This window comes from Macaca thibetana, chromosome 8 (genome assembly GCF_024542745.1).
Source record: "Macaca thibetana thibetana isolate TM-01 chromosome 8, ASM2454274v1, whole genome shotgun sequence".
In the NCBI taxonomy this organism is placed as follows: Eukaryota; Metazoa; Chordata; class Mammalia; order Primates; family Cercopithecidae; genus Macaca; species Macaca thibetana.
In genome coordinates this window covers 116,283,787-116,306,560 of record NC_065585.1, presented here as the reverse complement: position 1 = coordinate 116,306,560, position 22,774 = coordinate 116,283,787, and the positions used below count along the sequence as shown (strand labels likewise).

General features: G+C 48.2%; 1 protein-coding gene across 6 annotated transcripts; it reads right to left on the bottom strand.

Annotated features, from left to right (window-relative positions):
- Positions 1 to 280: 280 nt before the first annotated feature.
- Positions 281 to 21,415, bottom strand: STMN4 (stathmin 4). 6 transcript variants are annotated; one of them, XM_050802559.1, is made up of 8 exons: positions 21,291 to 21,415; positions 7,764 to 7,854; positions 6,446 to 6,541; positions 5,726 to 5,806; positions 5,104 to 5,312; positions 3,976 to 4,167; positions 3,233 to 3,286; positions 735 to 887 (listed from the first exon to the last, which is right to left on the bottom strand). In XM_050802559.1, exons 2-7 carry the CDS (start codon positions 7,774 to 7,776, stop codon positions 3,266 to 3,268), a joined length of 612 nt encoding a protein of 203 aa, XP_050658516.1. In that variant the 5' UTR covers positions 7,777 to 7,854; positions 21,291 to 21,415; the 3' UTR covers positions 735 to 887; positions 3,233 to 3,265. The 6 variants fall into 6 exon arrangements, with proteins under 6 accessions (XP_050658515.1, XP_050658517.1, XP_050658518.1 ...); XM_050802558.1 differs by lacking the exon at positions 3,233 to 3,286 and having other exon boundaries at positions 281 to 887; positions 21,291 to 21,410; XM_050802562.1 differs by lacking the exon at positions 5,726 to 5,806 and having other exon boundaries at positions 21,291 to 21,410.
- Between the last annotated feature and the right edge of the window lie 1,359 nt (positions 21,416 to 22,774).

Sequence of the window (22,774 nt, the reverse complement as noted above, 5' to 3'; positions counted from 1 at the left end):
TGAAAGGAAGATTGAGTTTCTTTTCTAGTCAATTTAGTGCATGCTATCCAATCAAGATTAGCCCACAGGGGGCATTTTAAAAAACAAAAGAGAAAACCTTTCAATTATGCCAAAGCCTGGCATGATTCAACCCACCTCCCCCCGGCTCCAGACGCTCGAATGGCAAAATTAAGGAAGCAAAGGGGCATCTGCCATCAGATGGATGAAAGCCAGATTTCGAGAACTTTTTAACAATTACCCAAAGGACACATTTGGGAAATAAAGCACTGGACACTTGGAGTCAATGTTTCATTGGTCATGATGATCAAAAAATGATGGTTCACACACACACACACACAGACCTCATCCCACCTGCTGCAGGGCGGAAGCGACACCTCTGGTCCTCACACACCCTCTGGCTGGGCTCTCTGGTGCGCCCTGCAGCCGCTGCCCCACCCAAGACTCTGTCCTTCACCCTGAAGTTCTACTGCCCTGGTTTTCATCTCCCCTCACCATGGTACCTGGAGGCTCAATGTCCAGGTAGAGATGTGAAAATCAGATCTGTGCTGGGCAGGGTTGCAACGTCCTTGAGCTCTTCTCCATCTCCCTTTCCCAAACTCTCTCCTCTCCCCTCTCCCACCCCATCATTGTTCCCCAGAAACAAATAGGATGGCTTCACTGGTCAATTCTTAACATGTACAAACACCAAAAGCAGAGGAAACGCCCCTTGGCCACCCCCCTCCCCCCAAACCCCAGTGCTGGGAGTGCAGCCGGCGGGCGAGGCTGCCTGGAACGTGGAGCTGCTGGAGCTGTCCGGCTGACCTGGAAAGTTCTTTGGCCTCTAGGCTTTACCTGGAGGCCTCTTCCTTCAGCTCCTTGTTTTTCCTCACCTCCTCGGCATGCTTGTCCTGGAAAGGAAGGGAGGGAAAAGGGCAGGTCACACAAGGCTGCCCCGGGGACAAAAAGGGAGGCCAAGGGGCAAGAGAACCAAAGGCAAAGAGTGGCCACCACAGGCAGTGAAGAGCTGTGTCTGCAAATGCATCCTGAGAGGGGCAGAAGGTGGCAGGTGAGGCTGGCAGGAGGCAGGGGGTGAGCCTACTGGTGCTGCCCCAGGGAGCTCAGGGGCCTGTGGGTGTCAAACTGCGGCAGGGGCCCACCTTACAGTGACCCTGGGCACCCCCCCAGCCTCTCCCTCCCTCACCTGGCCATTCTGTGGTTTGGATTAGATTGTATAGCTTGACTTAATATAAGGAGCTGCTGGGGGTAGTTTGTGCCAGAGGAGCAGGCAGAACAGACAGGCCTCACTGCAAGCATCTCCTACAAGTCACATGCACTTGCCTGCTGCTTCTAGTTCTCATCCATCTCCTTTGCGAGAATTGTCTTATCCCTCCTGGGGAAAGATGAGGACTCTTTGATTTTACTTTGTTATTATTTAAACAAAAATAGAGATGGGATCTGGCTACGTTGCCCAGGCTGTTCTCTCACTCCTGGCCTCAAATGATCCTCCCACCTCTGTCTCCCAAAGTGCTGGGATTACAGGTGTAAGCCACTATGCCCAGGTGTGGACTCTTAAAGTACAAATCGACAGAAGAATTTTGAAAATGTTGCCCAACTCCAAACAGTGGACTTTCTTACACCTATCTTAAGAGAACCTTCTTTTATTTCACAGGGTAGAGCAGCCAAAGGATGGTATCTGCCTTCCAAGGCCCGTCTGCAGGAGGATCTGGGCTGGCTCACTTCTCCAACCAGGCCTCAGTTCTCTGATCTTTAAAGAGAAGGGCACAGACAGGAGGCTCTTTCACCCCTCAAGTTCTGTGATGTTTAGTGTTCACCTGCTCACTGTGCAGATTGCTGGGTTCTCTATTAGACGGTGACTTTCCTGTGGGCAGGGACCACATCTTTCTCTTCTTGGTATTTCCCAGTTTCTACTATGGCGCCTTACAGATGGCAAGCGCTCAACAAATGTTGTTCCTCCCAGAGCCTGGCACTATCACATCCAGATGACAGAATCAGCCTGAAGTAGACCCACTGAGACAGCCCAGGTTTTCAGGATAAACTATAAACTACAAATCTGTCCCTGCAGACACCCTAGAACCTTCCGTGGCCTAGGAGTGAGGAGTGGTGTGCACAGGGCAGGGGTTCCCAAACTTTGGTACGTATCAGCATGACCCAGAAAGCACCATCCCTAGACAGCCAGGGTTAGTATTCTGGGGAAGGATCCAAGTATCTGTATTTTTTAATTTCATACCAAGCGAGTCTGGTACATGGGGTAAGTGACCCACACAAACACTGGCATAGCAGGCTTTGTTGAAGGTGTCTGTGGCCTGGTGCACAGGTGGACAGGGCAGAAAACATACACCCAGCTCTCACCCAACCTCCTGCCTCCACCAGTGGGTAAAGGGGAGAAAGGGGGCCGAGGTCCCAGAGGGATGCTGCTCCCTCAAATGTCTGCTCTGACATCACACCTCCTTGAGTCTACCCTACCTCCACAGCTATCACTCTACAATATGGACCTTTCCAACCTCTCTGCCTCTGAATCTGCTGATCTCTCTGCCTCTGAATCTACCTCCATTCTTGGGTGAGCTCACTGGGCAGAGCCCTAGGTTCTGCACTCCCTTTCCTTGGCCTCCAAAGTATCTCTTGATGACAAAAGGCTGGCAGGACAATCATGGGCTGGTCTCCCTGAACCACTTGGACTTGGAGCCAAAGAGCTGAGTGCTAGTCCTAGCTTCACTGCTTATTAGTTTCGTGACCCTGGGCAAGTCATTTGACCTTTGTTGACATGTTTTTCTCATCTGCAAAATAAGGATAACACCTGTCCAGCTTGCCTCAGGGACTTGTTGTGAGGATACTGGCGAGAGGAAATGAAAGTGTTTTGCAGAGTCTCTCACGTGCTATATCCTGGGTCAGGTGGAGCCTCAGCGATTTGTTTTGGGTCTGGTCTCAGGGCCATGCCCATCTTAGCTCAACCCCAGGTTTTTGTTAAGAGTTTGCTCCAGGTCATCCCTCCATAACTGGGGAAGCCTGAGGGCCGACCCAGATCACCTCCCTCCCATGTGGCACTTGGTGGAGGCCTTGCCAAGTTTCGCAGACTGGTGCATCAGAGCACAGGGGCTGCCTCGTGCTGGCCAGTTCCAGGGCCTATGCAACATTCAGACCCCTCGTGAAGAAACCAGATCCTTCTAGGACCTGTTGCCAAGGGCCTGAGACTCTAAGTGGATGGGCAGGAAGGAGCGGGGACCACGCTGCTCACCATGGGACGAGGCCACCGATCAGGTCCCGGGAGTCACCGCGCAGCAGGCGGTTCCTGGAAATAAAACACAGAGCTGGAGCTCTCCCAGGAGCTGCAGGAGAAACTGGGGCGGCCTTGAGACTCAGGAAATGAGGCCAACGTGTTCTCAGCAGAACGGGCTGATATTCTGCTGACACACAGAACCAACCCCGGCCTCACGTTTCTCATATTTAGGTGACACCGTTCCATTTATTGACAAAAGGCAACATTGGAAGGACCTTTGACTCACTGGGTCTGTGTCAAGAGGTTTAGAGAGAATCATGTTTCCTGCTCAGTGGGAATCTCAGCTCATCATACCCATGACTTAGAGCCGAGAGCTCAAGAAAGCATCTTTCCTTCCATTGAATTAGTCCATTCAGGGATGAAGCTAGGAATGCACACCTGCTTGTCTATCTCTACTCCTTTGTATTAGATAGGCTTCTTCTAGAGAATCAGACATATACTCTCCCTAAGGCAATGAAGGATTTTAATTGTGTAACTGTGCAGAATATCCCCCAAGGAAACCTTAAGTCTGGTTCCTGTTTCTTGCCTCTGACTTCCCGGATCATCCTTCGGAACTCTCTAAGGATCCTGCTTAAGAGAAAGATCCCAATTTTTGCCCGAGGCTGCTTCCTGCCTGAGATGACCAGTAGGTCCCTGTGTACTTGCTGCAGAAGGAAAACAGCGTGTCCCAGGAACCTCCTCTCTAGCCAGGGACCCCTCACCTTCTCTTGCAGCCGTTCCAACATGGCAGCCAGGTGGGCCTCCCGGTTCTCCTTATTGGATTCCATCTTCTGGGCCAGTTTTTCCTTAGCCATCTTGATGAAGTTGTTGTTTTCCTCAATGGCTTTTTGGATCACCTCTCTCTCATGTTCCCGTTTCTCTGCTAGGTGTTTCAGGAGCTCCGCTTCCTGGTACTGGGGAAGCATAAAGGCAGAAGGGGGCCCTTCACAGTGAGTGCGCCGGGGTTTGTTTTCACCATCATGGCTGAAAAGCTGCACACCCGGAACACTGGCCTCCCTGGGCCTGGTCCCCAGCCCATTAGCAGGAAGCAAGGACATTTCCTAAATTCTCCCCGCCACTTTCAGAGCCTTCCATATTCTTTGATTTTTTTTTCCCCCAGCCTTTTCCTAAATACCTTCACGGCCCTTTTGCTCATTGCCATCATTCATTCATTCATTCATTCATTCTTTCTTTCATTCATTCATTCGCAAACCCTAAATGATCTTATACTATGTGCCAGGCACTGGTCTAACAGCTTGGGGTTAAAAAAAAGTCTCATAGAGATAAAACATATGTAAATCACTAAAACCCAGACTAGTGTAGACATATGCCTTAGGGTGTAGACAGGATGCACTGAAGGAATTCACGATAGGGGATTATTTTCTGATTGAAAGATGAAGAAAAGTTACACGTAGAATATGGCATCAGAATCAAGCCATGAGAATCCGTAGAAGACACAGAAGGCATCCTGGGCCTGGAGATGCACTACACCATGATCTACTCTCCCTCCTCCAATGAAGAAGCTCTTTCCTTAATTCCCTAGCCTTTCCCTAAATCCTTACTATTTGTCAAAGTCTTATTTTTGCCACCATGCATATAGGGCCACCTCTTGGAGGAAGGTGGTGCAATGTCCTATCCCCCTAACCAAACTGTGAGCGCCGAGAGGTCAAGGGCGTTTAGTTCTTTGTTTCCCTCAATGGTGCCTCATTCTCCACCGCACACTCGGGAGATGCTCCCTAAATACTGCAGATTGGTGATGAGCTTACCCCAGCTCAGTTCCACCACCTGTCTTCTCCACCTCCCTCCCCTTTATGCTGAGAGGGAGGAAACAAGGAAAAGGCAGCATGTACCTTCCTTCGCTCCTCAGCCGCTTCTAGTTTCTTCTGGATCTCTTCCAGGGATGGGTCTCGCCGCCTGGGCAGGGAGGCGTTGAACTCGGGCACCCCATCAAAGGAGGGTGGCTTCAGGATGACTTCGAAGGACTGGCCCGAGGTGCATTTGTTCAGCTCGATGACTTCCATGTCGGAAATGACGCACCAATTCAGGTCCACCGTGTCTGCTACAGAGGGTAGAGAAGGGGTTGCTCATGTCCTGAAGAATGCACAGGCACCCAGCCAGCACGCAGCGCATGCGCACGGAAGTGGGAGAGCTGGGGCCCCAAGCAAGCTGGAGACTGGGGTCTGGCTCAGTCCTGCACCCTAGTACCTAAGGGCGATGGCCTCTGACGGGGCTGAAGGAGTTTGTAGTCACAGTGAGGCTTCAGCCCCCAAGAGTAGGGGGCCCCAGGCAATGTGATTTCCTACGACGCTGGCTGCTTTTGCCTTTGCTTCCCCCACCAGCCTCCTCTGACTGCTGAGCTGCTCAATTTATCATCTGTGGTGACAGGCAGGGGTGCATTTCAGCCCCGCCCACCCCCGGCCACTGCCCATCTGACGCTCGGCCTGCGGAACCCCTCCGCTGCCTCCCTCCTACCCTGCGCTCTTCTTTCTCTCCAGTCAGCACTGTCTTTCCGCTGGCTTTCATCCTTCCTCCTACACTGTCTCCCACACCAGCCTAGACAGAAAAAACAACCTCAGGTCATCCGAGCATGCGTGTTCCTCGGTGCCAGACCAAACCAAACCCATCCCTGCTTCTAACCAGGTCATTAGGAGGTGACCTGGTCCCCGAGCACCCCTGGTGAGGACGTGGCCACCCAGTGCTCCTTGCTGGTGTCTTGGGGCTGTCTGGACTACAGGCCCCACACAGCATGGCTGTCACAGAATTTCCTCTTCCCACCTCTGGACTCTCCCAGAGCATTCTCTACCCTTCCCAGAGGAGACCTATTGACCTGGAAACTGACTCACATCGTCTCATCTTCTCTTCTGGTCTAGATGTTCCCCACAGGCAGAATCTCTGTCTGGCTCAGCTTTGCATACCCCCCAGTCCCGATTTGCTGGACGAATGCACAGAGGTGACAAGATCCAGTGCACTCTGGGGGCGCCTGATGCAGACCTTCGTGGCCTCCCCCTAGTGCCCAGGCTGCACCACTGCAGCTCAGACCCTCAGGCTCACCCGCTGTGATTTCATCGGCACTGGGAAGGAAACTGTGTCTGGGGATGAGAGTTTCACTGAACTGGGGTCGGGGTGCAGGATCCATGAGGACAGGACACAGGGCCCCCTGCCCCTCACTTTCCTGGCTGAGCCTTCACTGACCTTCATATTTGTAGGAAGACTTATTCAGGGGATCGGCCAGGAAGCAGGAGCAGAACAAGGAAACCAGCGGAAGCTCCTTCATCTTCTCTTTGTAGGCTGCGGAAACATCAAGTCAGGTGAGGATGACGCCTCTCCTAGCCTCAGAAGCCAGCGTCTCCGCGGGTCTGGGGCTCTGAGCAGCCCAGAGTTCCACAAAGGCACTCAAACCACGCAGACCCATGCCGAGGCTGGGGATCCAGGCCTTTTGCCCTGAGCCGTGCTGTTCAGGATCCCTGTGTGGGATTCGAACCCACTCCTGTCTCCTAGCGAAACCTGAGCCTTCCAGAGCATCAGATCCTTCTCCACAGGATGTCTCCTCCCCTTCCAGACCAGAAAGCAAAATGCACTCATGGAAAGGTCCCAAGCAGCAGTGCCTCAGCTCTCTATCCCCCAACATCTGCTCCAGGACATTCGGATTCTTTTTCTCCAGGACACAAGAGACCCACACTCCATTCTACTCCAAACACTTGGCAGCGCTGGCCTGCGGGGTTAAGGAGCTAGATTGGAGGGGGCCGTCCTCACCACCATCCCTCTAGTCTGCCCCTCATAAGGTCAGGCTGTGAGCCTTCTCTGACCTTTCCAACACAGTGCACAGAGCCTGGGGGTCGCTGGTGTCCCCAAAAGTTAGAACATATCCCCCCACCTTCTAGTCTATCTGTGTTTGGGATGTCAGGGGCCAGAGCTGCCCTGGCTCCTAAAAGTCCCTCCCCCTACTGCCCTGGGGCCCGTGTGTCTGGCTGCTCCGACTACAGCCCTTAGCTGACCCCTACCTAGCACAGCGCAGGTGTTCCCCCCATCCTCATTTCCTTGTACAATTTTTTGTTGAGATGAGAGTCTCAATATGTTGCCCAGGCTGGACTCAAACTCCTGGGCTCAAGTGATCCTCGTGCCTCAGACTCCTGATATCAGGGACTATAGGCATATGCCACTACACCTGGCTTCCTTTTACAAATTTGAAAATACATGTAACTGCAAAAATAATATATAGGCATCATAAAGTCTAAAAAAAAACACCACATATACAGATGAGCAAAAGGAAGAAAATCTTAGCTGTGACACATCCCCCACCACTTGCTCAACTTGTCGCTTATGGTGACAAGCAGTGGCGTGCCTTCTGCCACTGCCTGCATGTTCCCATGCCTCCCATCACTACCTGCACCGCCCCCCCCCACCCCGTGTGCTTCCTGCCAGCTGTGTACTTCCCTGCTTCTGTGAGTACATGTTGGGTGAAGGCAGAGGGAATAACCTATGCCCCATCACACATGGTTTTTGTACCTACCAGCAAGGGTCATGTTTCTGGGATCTGGTGGCTGAATCTAGCTGAAAGTCACAGAGTGGGTCTGTCACCAGCTTAGGACGCTGTTGCCAACCTGAGAAAAGGGGAGGACAGGATTTTACCATCGATGGATTAGACAGGTTATTCTCATAAGAAAGGTCTTTATACACTGGGGAGGGAATCTCAGGGGTACCTCATTTGCTCTTCCTCCAGGCCCTCTCCCCACCAACTCTTCCTGGGGGTCCCCCACCCCACCTCCCTCCCACATGACACTAAACAAGCTCAGATTCCATGCACTAATGATACTTCATAATTGGCTTTCCAATCTCAAGCCCCCCAGCACATGCAAGCATGAGTTTCCCGAAAACGTATGGATCATGGGGTGCTCATCTGTCTCCTTCCGTAGCTCAAGAACCTGGCGCAATTCAAGGGTTAGAGTGAGAGGCAAATCCTCTGGCAGAATCAGCTGGGAGGCATTCATAAAATAACTGTGTCCTGAACTTCTCCCTGCATATGCCCCAGAACTCTTTGGGCCAATTCTGATATGGGATGAGAAGGAATTGGACATAGGATGTTAGCAGGCCTCTTCAGATACCTCTCACCTTCCCTTTCCTGAGATGACTGACCTAAGCTGTGTTTGACCCTATTTAAGACAATCCGGGACACAGGAAAGAAAAACATTAAGGTGTCCAGTCGTCACTATGGGGCCAGCACACTGCCAGAAATCAGCATGAGGAATTGCTGTGGGGCACAGAGATAGGGCTCCACACCCCCGGAAGCCTGGGAGGGGTCCCTGGTGTCGGTAGCACCTGAGCGGTGCCTTGAGGATGAGTTAGAATCAGACAGGAGCTAGTAGGAGGGCATTCTACAAGGGAACATCATGGCCAAGGGTCAAGGTGAGAACACCGCTCAGTGTCCATGGGATCAGGTCGAGCTGGTTGACACTAGACCAGAAAGTGGGAAGAGGAGGGGGCGGGGCAGGAGACGAAAGAGGAGAGGCAGGGAAGGAGCAGATCTGGGAGGATCAGAAGAGTGGAGGTGATTGGAACCCACGAAGGCTACTACCAAGAGAGTGAGGAACGGCCAGCAGTGAGTGGCCATCCTCAGGACCATTTGATCCTCGGTCATCCTCTGTGGTCACTGTGCCAGGGGAGGGTGGCGAGAGCCAGCAAGCTCACTGCCTGCATCCTCGCCAGCCAAAGAGACTCTGAGACCCACTTAAAGCCCCTTGCCTTTCTGTGCTGGCTGGGGACTGGCAGGAGGCGGCAATGGGGCAGTGAACTCAACTCTGGCTTTAGGGCTAGACCAGTGTGCGGTCAAACACAAGCATCACCTCTCTTACCAGCTCTCGCTAGTCTTTTTCTCCATCTTAACTGTGCACAGAGCTGTACAAATTAAATGAGAAAAGCCCATGCATAGCATCCAGCAGACAGGAAGCGCTGAATAAATGTTAGTCTCTTTGCCCTGTATTTTGCATCAGAGCTGCTACCAGGTACCACACGCCCACTTCAGAGCCATTACCTCTGGCCCCGCAAGTAAGGACTGTTGTTTCCATGTGCAGATGGGGAAACTGAGGCTCGGAGGGTTTATGTGCCTGCTCAGGATGATGCAGCTAGCAAGTTAGAGTGCCCATTTGAACCGAGGTCCAGCTGGACTTAAAGTGCTTTGTTCTCCTTGTTCTCGTTGTTGTGCTTTGGAGCCAGAGGCCCCTGTCATTGCAGCACAATGGGTCTTCTTTCTGCAGAACTAAACTGGTCCTGACGGTACCAGTGAGTCCCTGAACAGAGAGGCAAGCCTGGTGCCTGCATGCGACTTCCCTGGTCATGACACCCCATCCCACAGTTTCTGCTCATGGCCAGGCTGACTGACAAGTCACAGTGAGTAAGCCCTTGCCAGAGAGGCAGTGGCCTTGGACTTCTACCTGGGGAAAGGATCAGAAGTGGAAGCGCAGACAGGTGGAGGGGAGGTAGAGAGGGATGCCTGAGAAAGAAGGCAGACTGAGTAGGAGCAGGCAGTTGGAGTCATGGAATGTGCCCCCAGCCCAAGCTAGAAATGATGATAGGACCCCGTGCTCAGGGAGCACTCTATACCCACCACATTATCCTAGTGAAACTTTGCATGAAGCTGGCTTAAGCTGACAAGACAGGCATCACAGCTTTGCTTTCAGATGAAGAATCTGGGGTTCAGAGAAGTTAAGACGCTTGCCTGAGGTCACACAGCTCTAAGGGTACAGAGCTGAGTCTAGTCTCCAGGTCTCTCAACTTGTAAGCTCTTCCACTGTAACCAGTGGAAGAACTAGATACTCACTAACGCTTTCTCTTGTGGTCCTGAGGACTCACAGAAAGCCAGCCTGGCCTGGGGATATGAGTTAACTTTAAAATATGTAGTAAGTGCTTTCTACATGGAAGGACATGGGCTAGGAGTTTTAGGAACACAGAGAAGGTCGGAAAGCCAGAGAAAGACGACCAGGGCAGGAAACAAGAGATGTTGTAGAGGTGGGCAGAGGTATGCATGGTCATGGTCAAGGGATTTGCAATGGAGACCTCTCAGTGTTACAGGGTACGGACTGCATGTTAAAAATGTGTGTTTACCGAGCAGCTGCTATGTGATAAACTCACTTCAATTTTCATAATAGCCTCATAAGGTAGGAATTACTATCCCCATTTTATAGAGAATGAAATTGAGGCTCAGAGAAGCTACGTGCCTTTTCAAGGCCATTCAGTACAGTCGGTTAAATAATGTCCCCTACATACACACATCCTCATCCTAACCCCCACAACCTGTGAATATGAGCTTATTTGGAAAAAGGGCTTAATGAAGGATCTCAAGAAGAGATCATTCCTGCTTGCCTGAGAAAGCCTTAAACCCAGTGGCAAGTGTCCTTATAAGCGAGACAGAGAGAAAAGAGAAGGCCATGTGCAGACAGAGGCAGAGATGGGAGCAAGGCAGCCACAAGCCAAGGAATGTTTGGGGTCGCCAAAACCTGCAAGAGGCAAGGACAGATCCTCCCCTGGAGTCTTCAACAGAGTTCAGTCCATTGACATCTCAGCTTTGAACTTCCAGCCTCCCAGTTAGTGGTAATGTGATACAGTAGCCCCGGGAAACTAATGCCCTCAGGAAGTACCTAAGCCAGGGCTCAACCCCATGGTTTTTTTCACCTCAGGTACTAGCATTCATTCATGGGCTGACTTGTTCCTCAAGATGATCTGTGTGGCTGGGCGCGGTGGCTCATGCCTGTAGTCCCAGCACTTTGGGAGGCTGAGGTGGGTGAATCTCTTTGAGGTCAGGAGTTTGAGACCAGCCTCACCAACATGGTGAAACCCCATCTCTATTAAAAATACAAAAATTAGCCAGGCATGGTGGCACGTGCCTGTAGTCTCAGCTACTAGGGAAGCTGAGGCAGCAGAATCACTTGCTTGAGCCTAGCAGTCGAAGGTTGCAGTGAGCCAAGATTGCGCCACTGAACTCCAGCCCGGGAGAGAGAGCGAGACTTCATCTCAAAAAACAAAAAAAGAGTGATCTATATACTTGTGCCTGTGGGTCCATGGGGCCCTTATAAATCCTCATGCCAACAGTCACATCATTTCTTTTGCACTCAAGACCCAAAAGATATGCCCGGGGGACATTCTGAGAAAGGACACAGAAGATAAAAAGGTGGGAAGCAGAGAGCACAGAGATGCAAGGAGTCTTTGCCACTGGGGGGCACCAGCCATGGCAGGAGACCCAACTTTATTCTTAATAACCTGCAGCATCTGTGCCCAGTGGGGCCGGTCACATGTGCCTCCCCAACACCTGGCCTGGTTGTGTGATGTTAGGTTGTCTTGTGGGGTTTGTTAAATGGCCATGGTCGTGTTACTATGCCACAGCAAAATACAGCCTACAATGGAGCAAGGGCCACCAAACCTCTCCTGTAACTGTCAAAGAAGGACAGTAAGGTTGTTATGCCCAAGGTCAGAGCACACAGAGTGCCAGGGATTCAGGTGGGCATGATGAAAATGAAGAGACAATAGAGGCCATAGGAGGCATGAGGCCAAGAATGCAAGTCCTCAATGGGAGATTCTAGCCAAGATGTCAGCCAGCAAAGCAATGTAAGGCAAAACCCAGTGCAGAGGCAAACCTCCATCCCCACCCCTCAGAGGCTCCTTATGTGTTTTCTGTTAGGTGAAAGCCAATCCTAGCCCTTCGATTGCCCCTGAAGAAGACCAGGAAATTCACTGCACCCAGCGGCAACAAAGATCAAAGGAGCCCCCTCTGGAAGGTCAATGTGGCAGTCATTCAGTCAATATCCAGAACGAGAGCTAGAGCTCAGGATGGCAGGCCCTCCAGCTCCTGCCTGGGGCTCACTCTCAAGCACGTCTGATGGACACAGACTGGTTGGTCAAGAGCCAAGGTCTCCCTGTGCGGCTGAGCCCCTGTGCTGGCAGGGATTGATCCAGCAGAGCAGGTAGAGAGAGGACTCAATTTATTTACGTATTCATTTGTTTAGTAAATTCTGTGCCAAGCCCTCTGCTAGATCTTCAGATGGCAAAGATTCGAGTGTGGCCTCATCCCAGGCTGTGATGAGGTTACTATGCAATTGAGGTTCTGCAGTGCCTATCACTTTGCAATGACTCTGAACCTGACTGTGTGCCGGGGATGTGGACCGGGTTTACTCAGGAACGCAGGAGGCCCACTGGGCTGCATGCAGGGTGCAGTGGGACAGAATGCTAGAATAGGAACTGGAAGATCACAAAGCCCTCCAGACCAGTGAAGGACTTTGTGCTTTATCTCCCACCCAGTAGGAAACCACCGATATCTTTTGAATGAGGGGAGAAGGGAACAGTGATGCTGATAATAATAGCAATAATAACAACTACCATTCTTGGGCAGGAAAAGCACAACTGTTATCTCATTTTTCTATTAGGTTCTTTGAGAATGAGGACATTGAATCTCAGCAGTTAAGTAAATTACACCATCACACAGGTAGGTAGGGGCAGAGCTGGGATTTAGGTCCTCATGTGTTTCACTGGAAAGCTTGTCTCTGTCTCTTTAGGTTCTGCTTCTAGTGTAAAAATATTCATCTGGCAGCATTCGTTTGGGGAAAAATTTAGGAGGGAAAGGCTGGCAGCCAAATAGCAGTATGGGTACAAAGTGTGGGTCGGACCTGCTGGATTGAGTTCCACTCTGAAGTTTTCACATCTCACCCAGCACTATTTTTCCATTTACAAACTGATCCATACATTTCCCCCAGCACCAGCATCTAAGAGTCTGTACAGAAAAGCAAGGAACCAGAGCTTTTTGTTGATGGCTTGAACCATTAGCATAATTGTTAAGAAATAAATTAGTGGGTGATAATCCCACCAAGCAGAGAGCCAGCCATAAGGAAACACGGAATGAGTAAGTTTTGATTGGAGGCAGACATGGCTAAGAGTGAAGTTGTAGGCTGTTGACTGAGGAGGGATCTCACAGTGGGATAGTGGGGAGAAAAAGGTGCTTAAAATGACGAGATCAGAGTCCTCGATTTCACCCAGAACATTTGAATGTCAGAGATGGAGAGAAAAGGCAATCACAAGCCCGTGGTTCTCAATTCAGTGCAGTCTCACTCCCAGAAACTACATGGGACCTTTCAACGGTCATGAGACTGAGGATGCTACAGGCATTTAGTGGGCAGGGGCTGTGGAGTCTAAATGTCTTGCATTGTACACATCAGTTCCACACAATAAACAACTGTCCCTTCCAAAATGCCAATAGCCTCCTTCCTGGTGACCAAAGATTCTGAGGTCACGCAGAGAACTCCTGGCAGAGATGGGATGGATTCCAGTGTCAATGCCCTTCTCCTTTATACTTGTTCCTTCTCTGCCCCTAAATACCATCCTGGATGAGAGGGGATAGCCCACATGGTCACCAGAGCAGCTCTGAATAAGAAAGTGGATATGCAGAAGGGAGGCCCCAGCAGGGCACTTGCTTGCAACCCACACTCCAAGGCTTTCAGCTGATGTCCAGGTAATTCAGCTGATGTCCAGGGGCAGACAGATAAGCACCAAGCTCTCAGATGACACGTGGCCACCTGCTGCCTGACCTCTTAGTGCCTCTGACTGCCCATAGGACAGAGTGAACAAGCATTTTATTGGTCACTGGAAGAAATACCCCAAGAATGCTTGCAGGATGTGGTCTATTTTTGAGGGATAAGCAGATAATGCATGTCCCAGTGGCTTGAATAGAGTTGTACCTGGAAAGGGTGTCAGAAGACAAATCTAGAAACTCTGGCCAAGAATCAGGATGAATACTTCATGGTTGTGGGGGCAATGAATTCTGACTAAGGTCCTCTAGCTACAAGCAGTACAGGAAGGTGGTTCTTTAAGTCTGTGCCCTATTGCCAATCTTCTTCAAAATCCAGTTGAGGTTATATATTTACCTGAAGTTAGCTGCATAAGCTATCTAAATGCCACTTTATTTGCTTTGGGATAGAATCATGTCAGCTCAGAACAGTGCCCCTGGTTATTTCATGCTGATTAAAAGGCTCTGATTGGCAGCCATGTGTCTTCTTTGGGTTTAAAATCAAAAGGAGATAAATTATTTTTTCATGAATGTGGTTTTCATTCTTTCTACAATATTTATTGAGTATTTCATTCTGTGCCAAGCCCTCTGCCAGATCCTAAAATAACCACAGGAGTTTTTGTTGGTGGGAAAGTAAAACAGGTCCCTGGGTGGGTATCTAGAGCCATTGGAGCCTTTGGAAGCTCTGCAGATGCTCTGCAGGCCTCAGCATGGTCTGCCGCGATAATGTGGACCATGCCATAAAGGGAGAAGGAGTGGGAATTAGAGCACAGACGAAGAAGGAACCAGTGAGACATACGGAGGGAAACTGGGCAAAACAGAACAGTGTGTGATTCACTGGGTCTGGGGAAATTGGCATTGTTTAATCACCTCTTAGGCTCTTGCTTCCAAGAGCATCAAGAGGAAGAAATGATGGGTGTCCCAGAGGTCAAGCTCTCTGCTCATTCTGCAGTCCCAGATCACCCTAGATCTGCGCTCAGCTCCTTTCTCTGGATTCATATTCTGCAGTTTGTTATCCAAACTCTCAAGTTGCCTAAAGCCCACCATGAATCAGGCCAACCAGTCCCAGGCTCCCGCCTTTTCTGATCTGTTCTGTTCTCCTGCCTCCCACCACCAGCCTCTGACAGCAGGACCCTAGGGGAGTGGACACGCAGCTCTCAGTTTTAATTGATGGAAAGGCCAGCAAGCTTTGGGCTTCAGTGGGGAGGGATAGGTATGCCTATGTGTGTGTAGGGGATGGAGTGGGAGCACTCATATGTGTGTGTAGGGGATGGAGTGGGAGCACTCACGTGTGTTAGGGATGGGGTGGGAGCACTCACGTGTGTGTGTCGGGGATGGAGTGGGAGTGTTCAGATGTGTATAGATGTATATACACACATGTATGTGTGTGTATATATGTATATGCAGAAGAATTAGTGTGACAGAAGATAAGTTCAGGGGCACAGACTTCCATTCTGGGCTGCTGGAGAGTGTGCGAGGCATGTGATCCAAGCGCCGTGTGAGGTCCTGGGTTAAAAGCACATGAAGGCATCAATATATAGGGCAAGCCCTTTTAATCTTACTCCCAATAACAACAATGCAATTGAATAATGCTTTATGATTACATCTATAGGCATATGTGCATCTTATAAGTAATGCTTTAACTACAAACATATTCACATTATATTTTAGAAATTCTATGTGACAGAAAAAAAGAAAATAAATCCCTGTTGTCTTGCTACTTTATGCTATTGGCATTTTCTTCTAGGTTGTTTTCCCCTCTGTCTACTATTTTTACATAAGCAAGGAACCAGGGCTTTTACAGAAGTAAGGGAATCTACACTAAAAATGTTTTAAAGATAGAGATGGGGTCTCACTGTGTTACCCATGCTGGCCTCAAGCTCCTGTGCTCAAGTGATCCTCTGGCCTCAGTCTCCCAAAGTGCTAGGATGACAGGCGTGAGCCACCGTGTCTGGCCAGGGCATATACATTTTATCATTTTATTCCCCACACCAAATCCTATACACACTTAATAGATCATCAATTTAGGTAAGTGACTTGATTTGCCCAAAGTCATACGAGTAGAAAGTGGTAAAAATGGGATTTGAATTGAAATCTTCTTATATCAAAGCCCATGCAATTTCTGAGAAAGCTCCATGCTATGTCCTCATATCCAAGGCCATCCTAGATGTAAGTGCAATGGATGATTGCTGATGGCATGTGATTGAAGGGCAAGCGAATACCCCATATCAGCCTGCCTTCTATGGGTGCATTCCATGCTTAAAATTCTCACCATTCTATCTATCCTTCAGCTCAGGCATTGCCTCAGAGAGTCCCTGTTAAAATGCACACACCTGACCTATCAAGTGTACTAAATTAATTCATCTTCATATCAGCAGAGGACAAGCAATGAAACTTGTAGAAATTCCCAGAGGTCCAGCTCTCTGCCCGTTCTGCAGTCCCAGAGTTAGTAGGAGCCATGGAGCTCTCTGGAGTTTCCATTCCTCCCTCTTTTCAGAGGAGGAGACAGGGAGCCCAAGAAGTGCCTTGCCTGAGGTTTCAGAGAGAACAGAGCCAAGCTTCTGGCCCACATTCAACTACACTGACAGAAATTCCTTATCTTTTGCAATATTGCTCTTGTTTTCTTTATTCTTTCATTCTCCAATGCTTTGTAAATTTTATGTATTACTTTTAATTTTAGCTTTATGTTAAAATCTTTTATGTCTATATTTCACTACATTAAGAATGAAAGAGTATCTAATGATTTTATTTGTGTGAGATGAAAGGTTTAGCAACAAACCTCTCTGTACAAACCTGGTTTTGTCAGAAAGATCTGGATTTTCAGTTCTGGATTATCATTATTAAGTTCTTTCTTACATTATTCATCCAACAAATATTGATTGAAGATCTACTGTGTGCACTATATAAAGCACTAGGGATACAGTGATGATCTTACAGACACATCCCCTAGCCTCAAGATGTTTGACATTTGCATTGAGCTTTATAAATATACCAATTTTAACTAGGCAATGGCTCTAAATTCTGGTGTTTTCTTTGCTTATGACCATCATTGACACCATGTAGGGTTTTTTGTTTTATTTTATTTCTTTCATTTGATAATTTTTTTATTAGCTAGAGTACTTGTTGGAGTAATTGTTTTTCAGAAAGGGATCATGTTTTGTTTTTGTTTTTGTTTTTGAGATGGAGTCTCCCTCTGTCACCCAGGGTGGAGTTCCGTGGTGCAATCTCAGCTCACTGCAACCTCTGTCTCCCTGGTTCAAGCGATTCTCCTGCCTCAGCCTCCCGAGGAGCTGGAATTACAGGCATGCGCCACCGGCATGCCCGGCTAATTTTTGCATTTGCAGTAGAGATGAAATTTCACCATATTGGCCAGGCTGGTCTTGAACTCCTGACCTCAAGTGATTCGCCCACCTCAGCCTCACAAAGTGTTGGGATTACAGGTGTAAGCCAGCATGCCCAGCCCATGGTTTGTTTCTTAAGTCCTTATGCATCTGGTTTGATGGCAGGTGCAAATGCTAGACAACCCTGTCCAGGATCAATAGCTGAATTGTGTTTGTGTTGTGGGCAGACAGAGCCTTCCTGAAAGGTGCTACCCTCTATCCAACTCTTTCTGCATACTCAGTGTGAACTTTTCTCTCTCTAGTCTGGCTGTCTAGGCACAGACCCACATGGTCCACTGACACTCTGCTCATCCTCCCCTACTGGGTCTTTCATCCTGGATCTGAGCTCAGCTCCTTTCTCTGAATTCATACTCTGCAGTTTGTTATCCAAACTCTCGAGTTGCCTAAAGCCCACCATGAATCAGGCCAACCAGCCCCAGGCTCCCACCTTTTCTGATCTGTTCTGTTCTCCTGCCTCCCACCACCAGCCTCTGACAGCAGGACCCTAGGGGAGTGGACACGCAGCTCTCAGTTTTACTTGATGGAAAGGCCAGCAAGCTTTGGGCTTCAGTGGGGAGGGATAGGTATGCCTGTGTGTGTGTAGGGGATGGAGTGGGAGCACTCAAATGTGTGTGTAGGGGATGGAGTGGGAGCACTCACATGTGTGTGTAGGGATGGGGTGGGAGCACTCATATGTGTGTGTAGGGATGGGGTGGGAGTGTTCAGATGTGGGGGTTCGTGTGTGCATGCATATGTAGGTGGGAAGGGGGCAAGTGTGCATGTATTCATTTGTCTTCCTAGAGGGACTAGAGATGTAAAACTCTGAAAAAAAAAAAAAAAAACAATTTTCAAATGGCAGGGAAGAATTTTTGGTATCCATCCGTCCCTAAAGAAAAACAGAAAAAGCAACCTTTCCCAGGCTGTCACATCTCTAAATACAGCAAATGCTAATTTAATAAGCAAACCAAATTATACATGATGCATGTTTATTTCTCAAGCTTAAAAAAATTGATTGGTTTCCTAAGTGGCATTACAAAAGTTACACTTTACATGTTGTATAATTCCCCAAAATTTCTATCCCTCCTCCCACAAAAGCAGTTTCATTTCTCCCCATCCGTGTCTTCAAAATCTCTGGGAATTCTGTTTCCAAATGAGAATCTCCAGGTAAGTATGAAATAATATAAAGATATCAGAGGGAGCAGGGGAGATAATCTTAGGGGTTCTTGAAAAATTAAGCCTTTCTTTGATTATGATCTTGATAATTAAATATCTTATTATTTAAAAGCACGAGCACAAAAGATCTGAATTTTTCCATTCCTTCTACACAGTTGGTTTAATATAGACACTATTCTCCTCCTTTCTTTATCTCTCTCTTACCTTCCTAATTTCTTTGTCCCATGTTCCTTTTCCCTGCTCAAGTACCCTATTCTCTGAACCTCAATTTGTCAATCTTTGTTGCTCTATTTTAAAAGTCATCAATCAGCCCACATCCCCCTACAGGAAAAATGTGGTTAAAATGGCCTAGTCCAGTGAAAGAAGACAGTCCCTTGGCCCTTGCGTTTCTTTGATTGAACTAAAGTGAAATCTAGCTATTAAGCAGCCATCCAACCAAAAATGCAGGACACTTCCACTGTCCCTCCACCTCCAGTCGACAACCTGGCCAGTATGGACAATATGAGACCAAACTTCTCCATCTTTGATAGGTCTTTTAGAATGAAGTAACTCACTAAAGAAGGACAGCTTCCCATAAAAAACAGTATTTGTATTTAACTGCAACTTAAAGGCACTTATTTTTTGCCTGGGAATAAGGACACACAGTGTACAACATGGATAAGCCTTGAGGACATTAGGCTCAGTGAAATAAGCCAATCACAAAAAGACAAGTACTGATTCCACTTATCTGAGGTACCTAGAGGAGTTAAATTTATAGAGAAAGAATGTAGGATGGGATTTTCCAGGGGCTGGGGCATAGGAGAATGGGGAGTTAGTGTTTAATGGGTATGGAGTTTCCGTTTTGCAAGATGAAAAGTGTTCTGAAGATTGGATGCACAACAACGTAAACCTCAATACTACTGATATTTACACTTAAAAATAGTTAGAATGGCAAATTTTATGTTATGTGTATTTACCACAGTTAAAAATTAAAAAAAAAAAAAAAAGGTTGACTATCTATTGGGAGTTTTTCATAGGCTTGTAGTCTCAGGGTTAGGAGAGGTAATTAGAGGTCACTTAGCCTAATGTTTCTCAAACTTTTTTGACTGAAACTCACAAAAAGTGCTACATTGTATATTATGATCCAGTATGTATATGTCATGATACGGACATATACACATATGTATGATTATGGATACAGACATATATGTACATTTGTACAGACAAATATCACATAACTGATATGTAACTGAAGACAGCATAGGAAGCATTATTTATCCTATTACGTGAGATGTGCTCTAGTTATTTTTTACTTTATCTTATTTCATTTTATTAAAACAAAAAACCATTTACAATCCATAGATTGATTTCATAGTGTACTAATGGGTCTCAGCCTGCAGTTAAAACACTAACCTAGACCAATCCCTAACATAATGCAAAAACCTCCTCCAAAGCCTCCCTGGTGGGTGGCCATCCAACTTCTGCTTGAATGCCTCCAGTGTTAGGGAACTCACTCCCTACAGGGCAGCGTGCTCTATGGTAGATCCATCTAGCATTTTCAGATCCTGCTCACTCCAGAGCTGTTCCAGGAGTGGCCTGGGTGGAGCTGAGAATGCCAGGAGGGCTGGGACCAGCTGACAGGTGCTCAGTGGTTTCCAAGTGGGGTGAAAGTACAGCTCCTAGCAGCAAAGTGGAGGGTTGGGGTGAGCCGGAGACTAGGGCAGCATTGCTGGGAAACTGTGGCTTCCTTCCGTGGAGCTGCCGATCAGACCTTTTCCCCTCTGCCTTCTCACTGCTCCAGCACTATGATTATTTCCTCATCTGAAGGATGATCTCATTCCCCTAGCACCCGCCTGTGGGAGAGGTTTCCTCCCCCTGGGAGGTGGGGGGCTCAGCCTCAGGTTGAGACAGATTCCCTCATATTCCCTCTCAACCTCCCACCCATCCCTCAAGCCTCAGCAGGCCACCTCTGGCCATTCCCACCTTGTATTCTCTTGGTCTTGAGACCAGGGGTATCCCTTCCTGGGGTATTCAGACAAGGGCGCATGAACATTCCTAACCTCTCCCTCCCACCCCCATACACACACACACACACACACACACACACACAGAGCATTCTGGAGACCTGCCCATGTTCAGGACAGCAAGACTCCACCACACCTGATTGTGTCTTCCTGGGAGAAATAAAACAAAGACAGCACCACCACGTGGGGAAGGCTGGCCGCTGGACATCAAAACCCTGGGTCCCAGGATGAGAAATTAATGATGCCTAAACTCCTGGCGAGGGTGGTGGGCTGCATAAGGAGGGGGGCGCTGGCCAGGGTCCCAGTCAGTGGCCAGGGCGTGGCAGTTCTGGGTGTCTGCAGTTTTCAGCTTTGGAGCCAGCCACCTCTGGCCAGGTAGGATTAGGCTGACCTCAGGGTGGGGCGGGGCCAGGAGGAGGTGATGATCTCATTGCATCCTGAGAACCAAGAGAAATAAGTAACCCGTGCATAGAGCTGAAGGAAAAGATGGGTGATAAAAATGGGAATGGGAGACAAGAAAAGCTGTGTCTGAGGAAGAAAAGGTAAAAACACAGGAGAGCTTCCCACTTGAAACGGATCTTCAGGTCACAGCCAGCTGCAGGGGCAGTCAGACTTGGCACAAAACCTTTCTCTCTAAGCAACAAAACATTTTTATGCAGAAATAACTCACCATAGCATCTGACAATTCCCACCCATCCTGCCTCTCCTGAGCTCTGGAATAAAAGTGGCACCTGGAGCCTACCCTCACCCCTTGGCCGAGCGCCATTCTTTTTGCCTCACCCCCTTTCCCCCAAGATCTGACAAAGTTTAAATGATTGAGTAAAACCAAAGGTGACACAATAGGTGCTAGGCCCCTCGCTTCTCCCCACTGTAGCTGCTGTCTTGTTTTTTCTTTTGCCTGAAAAGCCTCAAATTAGTTGCATTTTATTTCTACTTACGTGCAGTCCAGTTAGAAGCGAGCTGCTCTCTTCCTCACTCCCTCAATTAGTGGTACCCTGGGCTTCTCTCAACATCAGCACCACTGCTCGCTCTCGCCATGACATCACCTCCAAGCTCTGTGATTGGCCAGCAGTGGGTTGCTTGGCAATTGGACAGTCTCCTCTGGTGGAGCAGGGATTGCCTGAGTGAGTAACTCTTAGCAGGCCAGGGAGTGGAAGATGATGTCAGACAAAGAGCCTGCTTTCTCTGCTGCCTGTGGAGCTGGAGAACCAGAGGGGTGAGGGCAGAGAGGAAGAAAGAAAGAGGGAGTGGTACAGGGAAGGTTGGGGGGAAGCCACAGCTTGTGAGCTGAGGGGATAATGAATGATTTCCAGAATCTTTAGGTCCTTTAAATCTGGGGGTGAGAGAATATGGAATCCAGAGAAGAAATAAAAAAGAACAGATGAACCCTAAAAATAGCTTCCTGGAGGGCTTGGTGCCTGTTTCCAGCTCTGTCAGAAGGGCTGGTGGGTTTGAACGATGACTCAGAAGGCGGGGGGTTGCAGGGACTGCAAAAACCCTAGGATTGGGAGCTGATGAGGGCCCTGCACTGGAGTCTCTGGAGAGTAAGGCTTCCCTCTGGCCACCTTTGCAAAGGTATCAGCCACATCTCTGCTGACACTAGTGGGTCCTCACTGCCCCTCCCATCCAGCCCTCCTGGGCCTTCCAGAGGGAGCCACAGGTAGGAAGGTGGATTGGTCATTACACTGGTGATTCCTAAATATGGTGGATTTTTTAAAAACTTCAATAGGTTTTTGGGAAACAGGTGGTGTTTGGTTACATGAATAAGTTCTTTAGTGGTGATTTCTGAGATTTTGGTGCACCCACCACCCAAGCAGTGTACACTGTCCCCAGTGTGTAGTCTTTTATCCCTCACTCTCCTGCCACTCTTTCCCCCAAGTCTCCTAAGTGTCCATTGTATCATTCTTATGCCTTTGCGCCCTCATATCTTAGCTCCCACTTATGAATGAGAACATGTGATGTTTGGTTTTCCATTCCTGAGTCACTTCACTTAGAATAATGGTCTCCAATTCCACCCAGATTGCTGCAAATGCCATTATTTCATTCCTTTTTATGACTGAGTAGTATTCCATGGTATATATATATTATATTATATATACATATATAATATATAATATAATATAATATATAAAAATATAATATATAATATAATATATATTTATATATAATATATAAAATACATAATATAATATATATTTATATATATAAAAAACATTTCCTTTATCCACTTGTTAATTGGTGGGCATTTGGGCTGGTTCTATATTTTTGCAATTGTAAATTGTGCTGCCATAAGCATGCATGTGCAAGTATCTTTTTTGTACAATAACTTCTTTTCCTCTGGGTAGATATCCAGGAGTGGGATTGCTGGATCAAATGGTAGATTTACTTTTAGTTCTTTAAAAATTTTTCACACTGTTTTCCA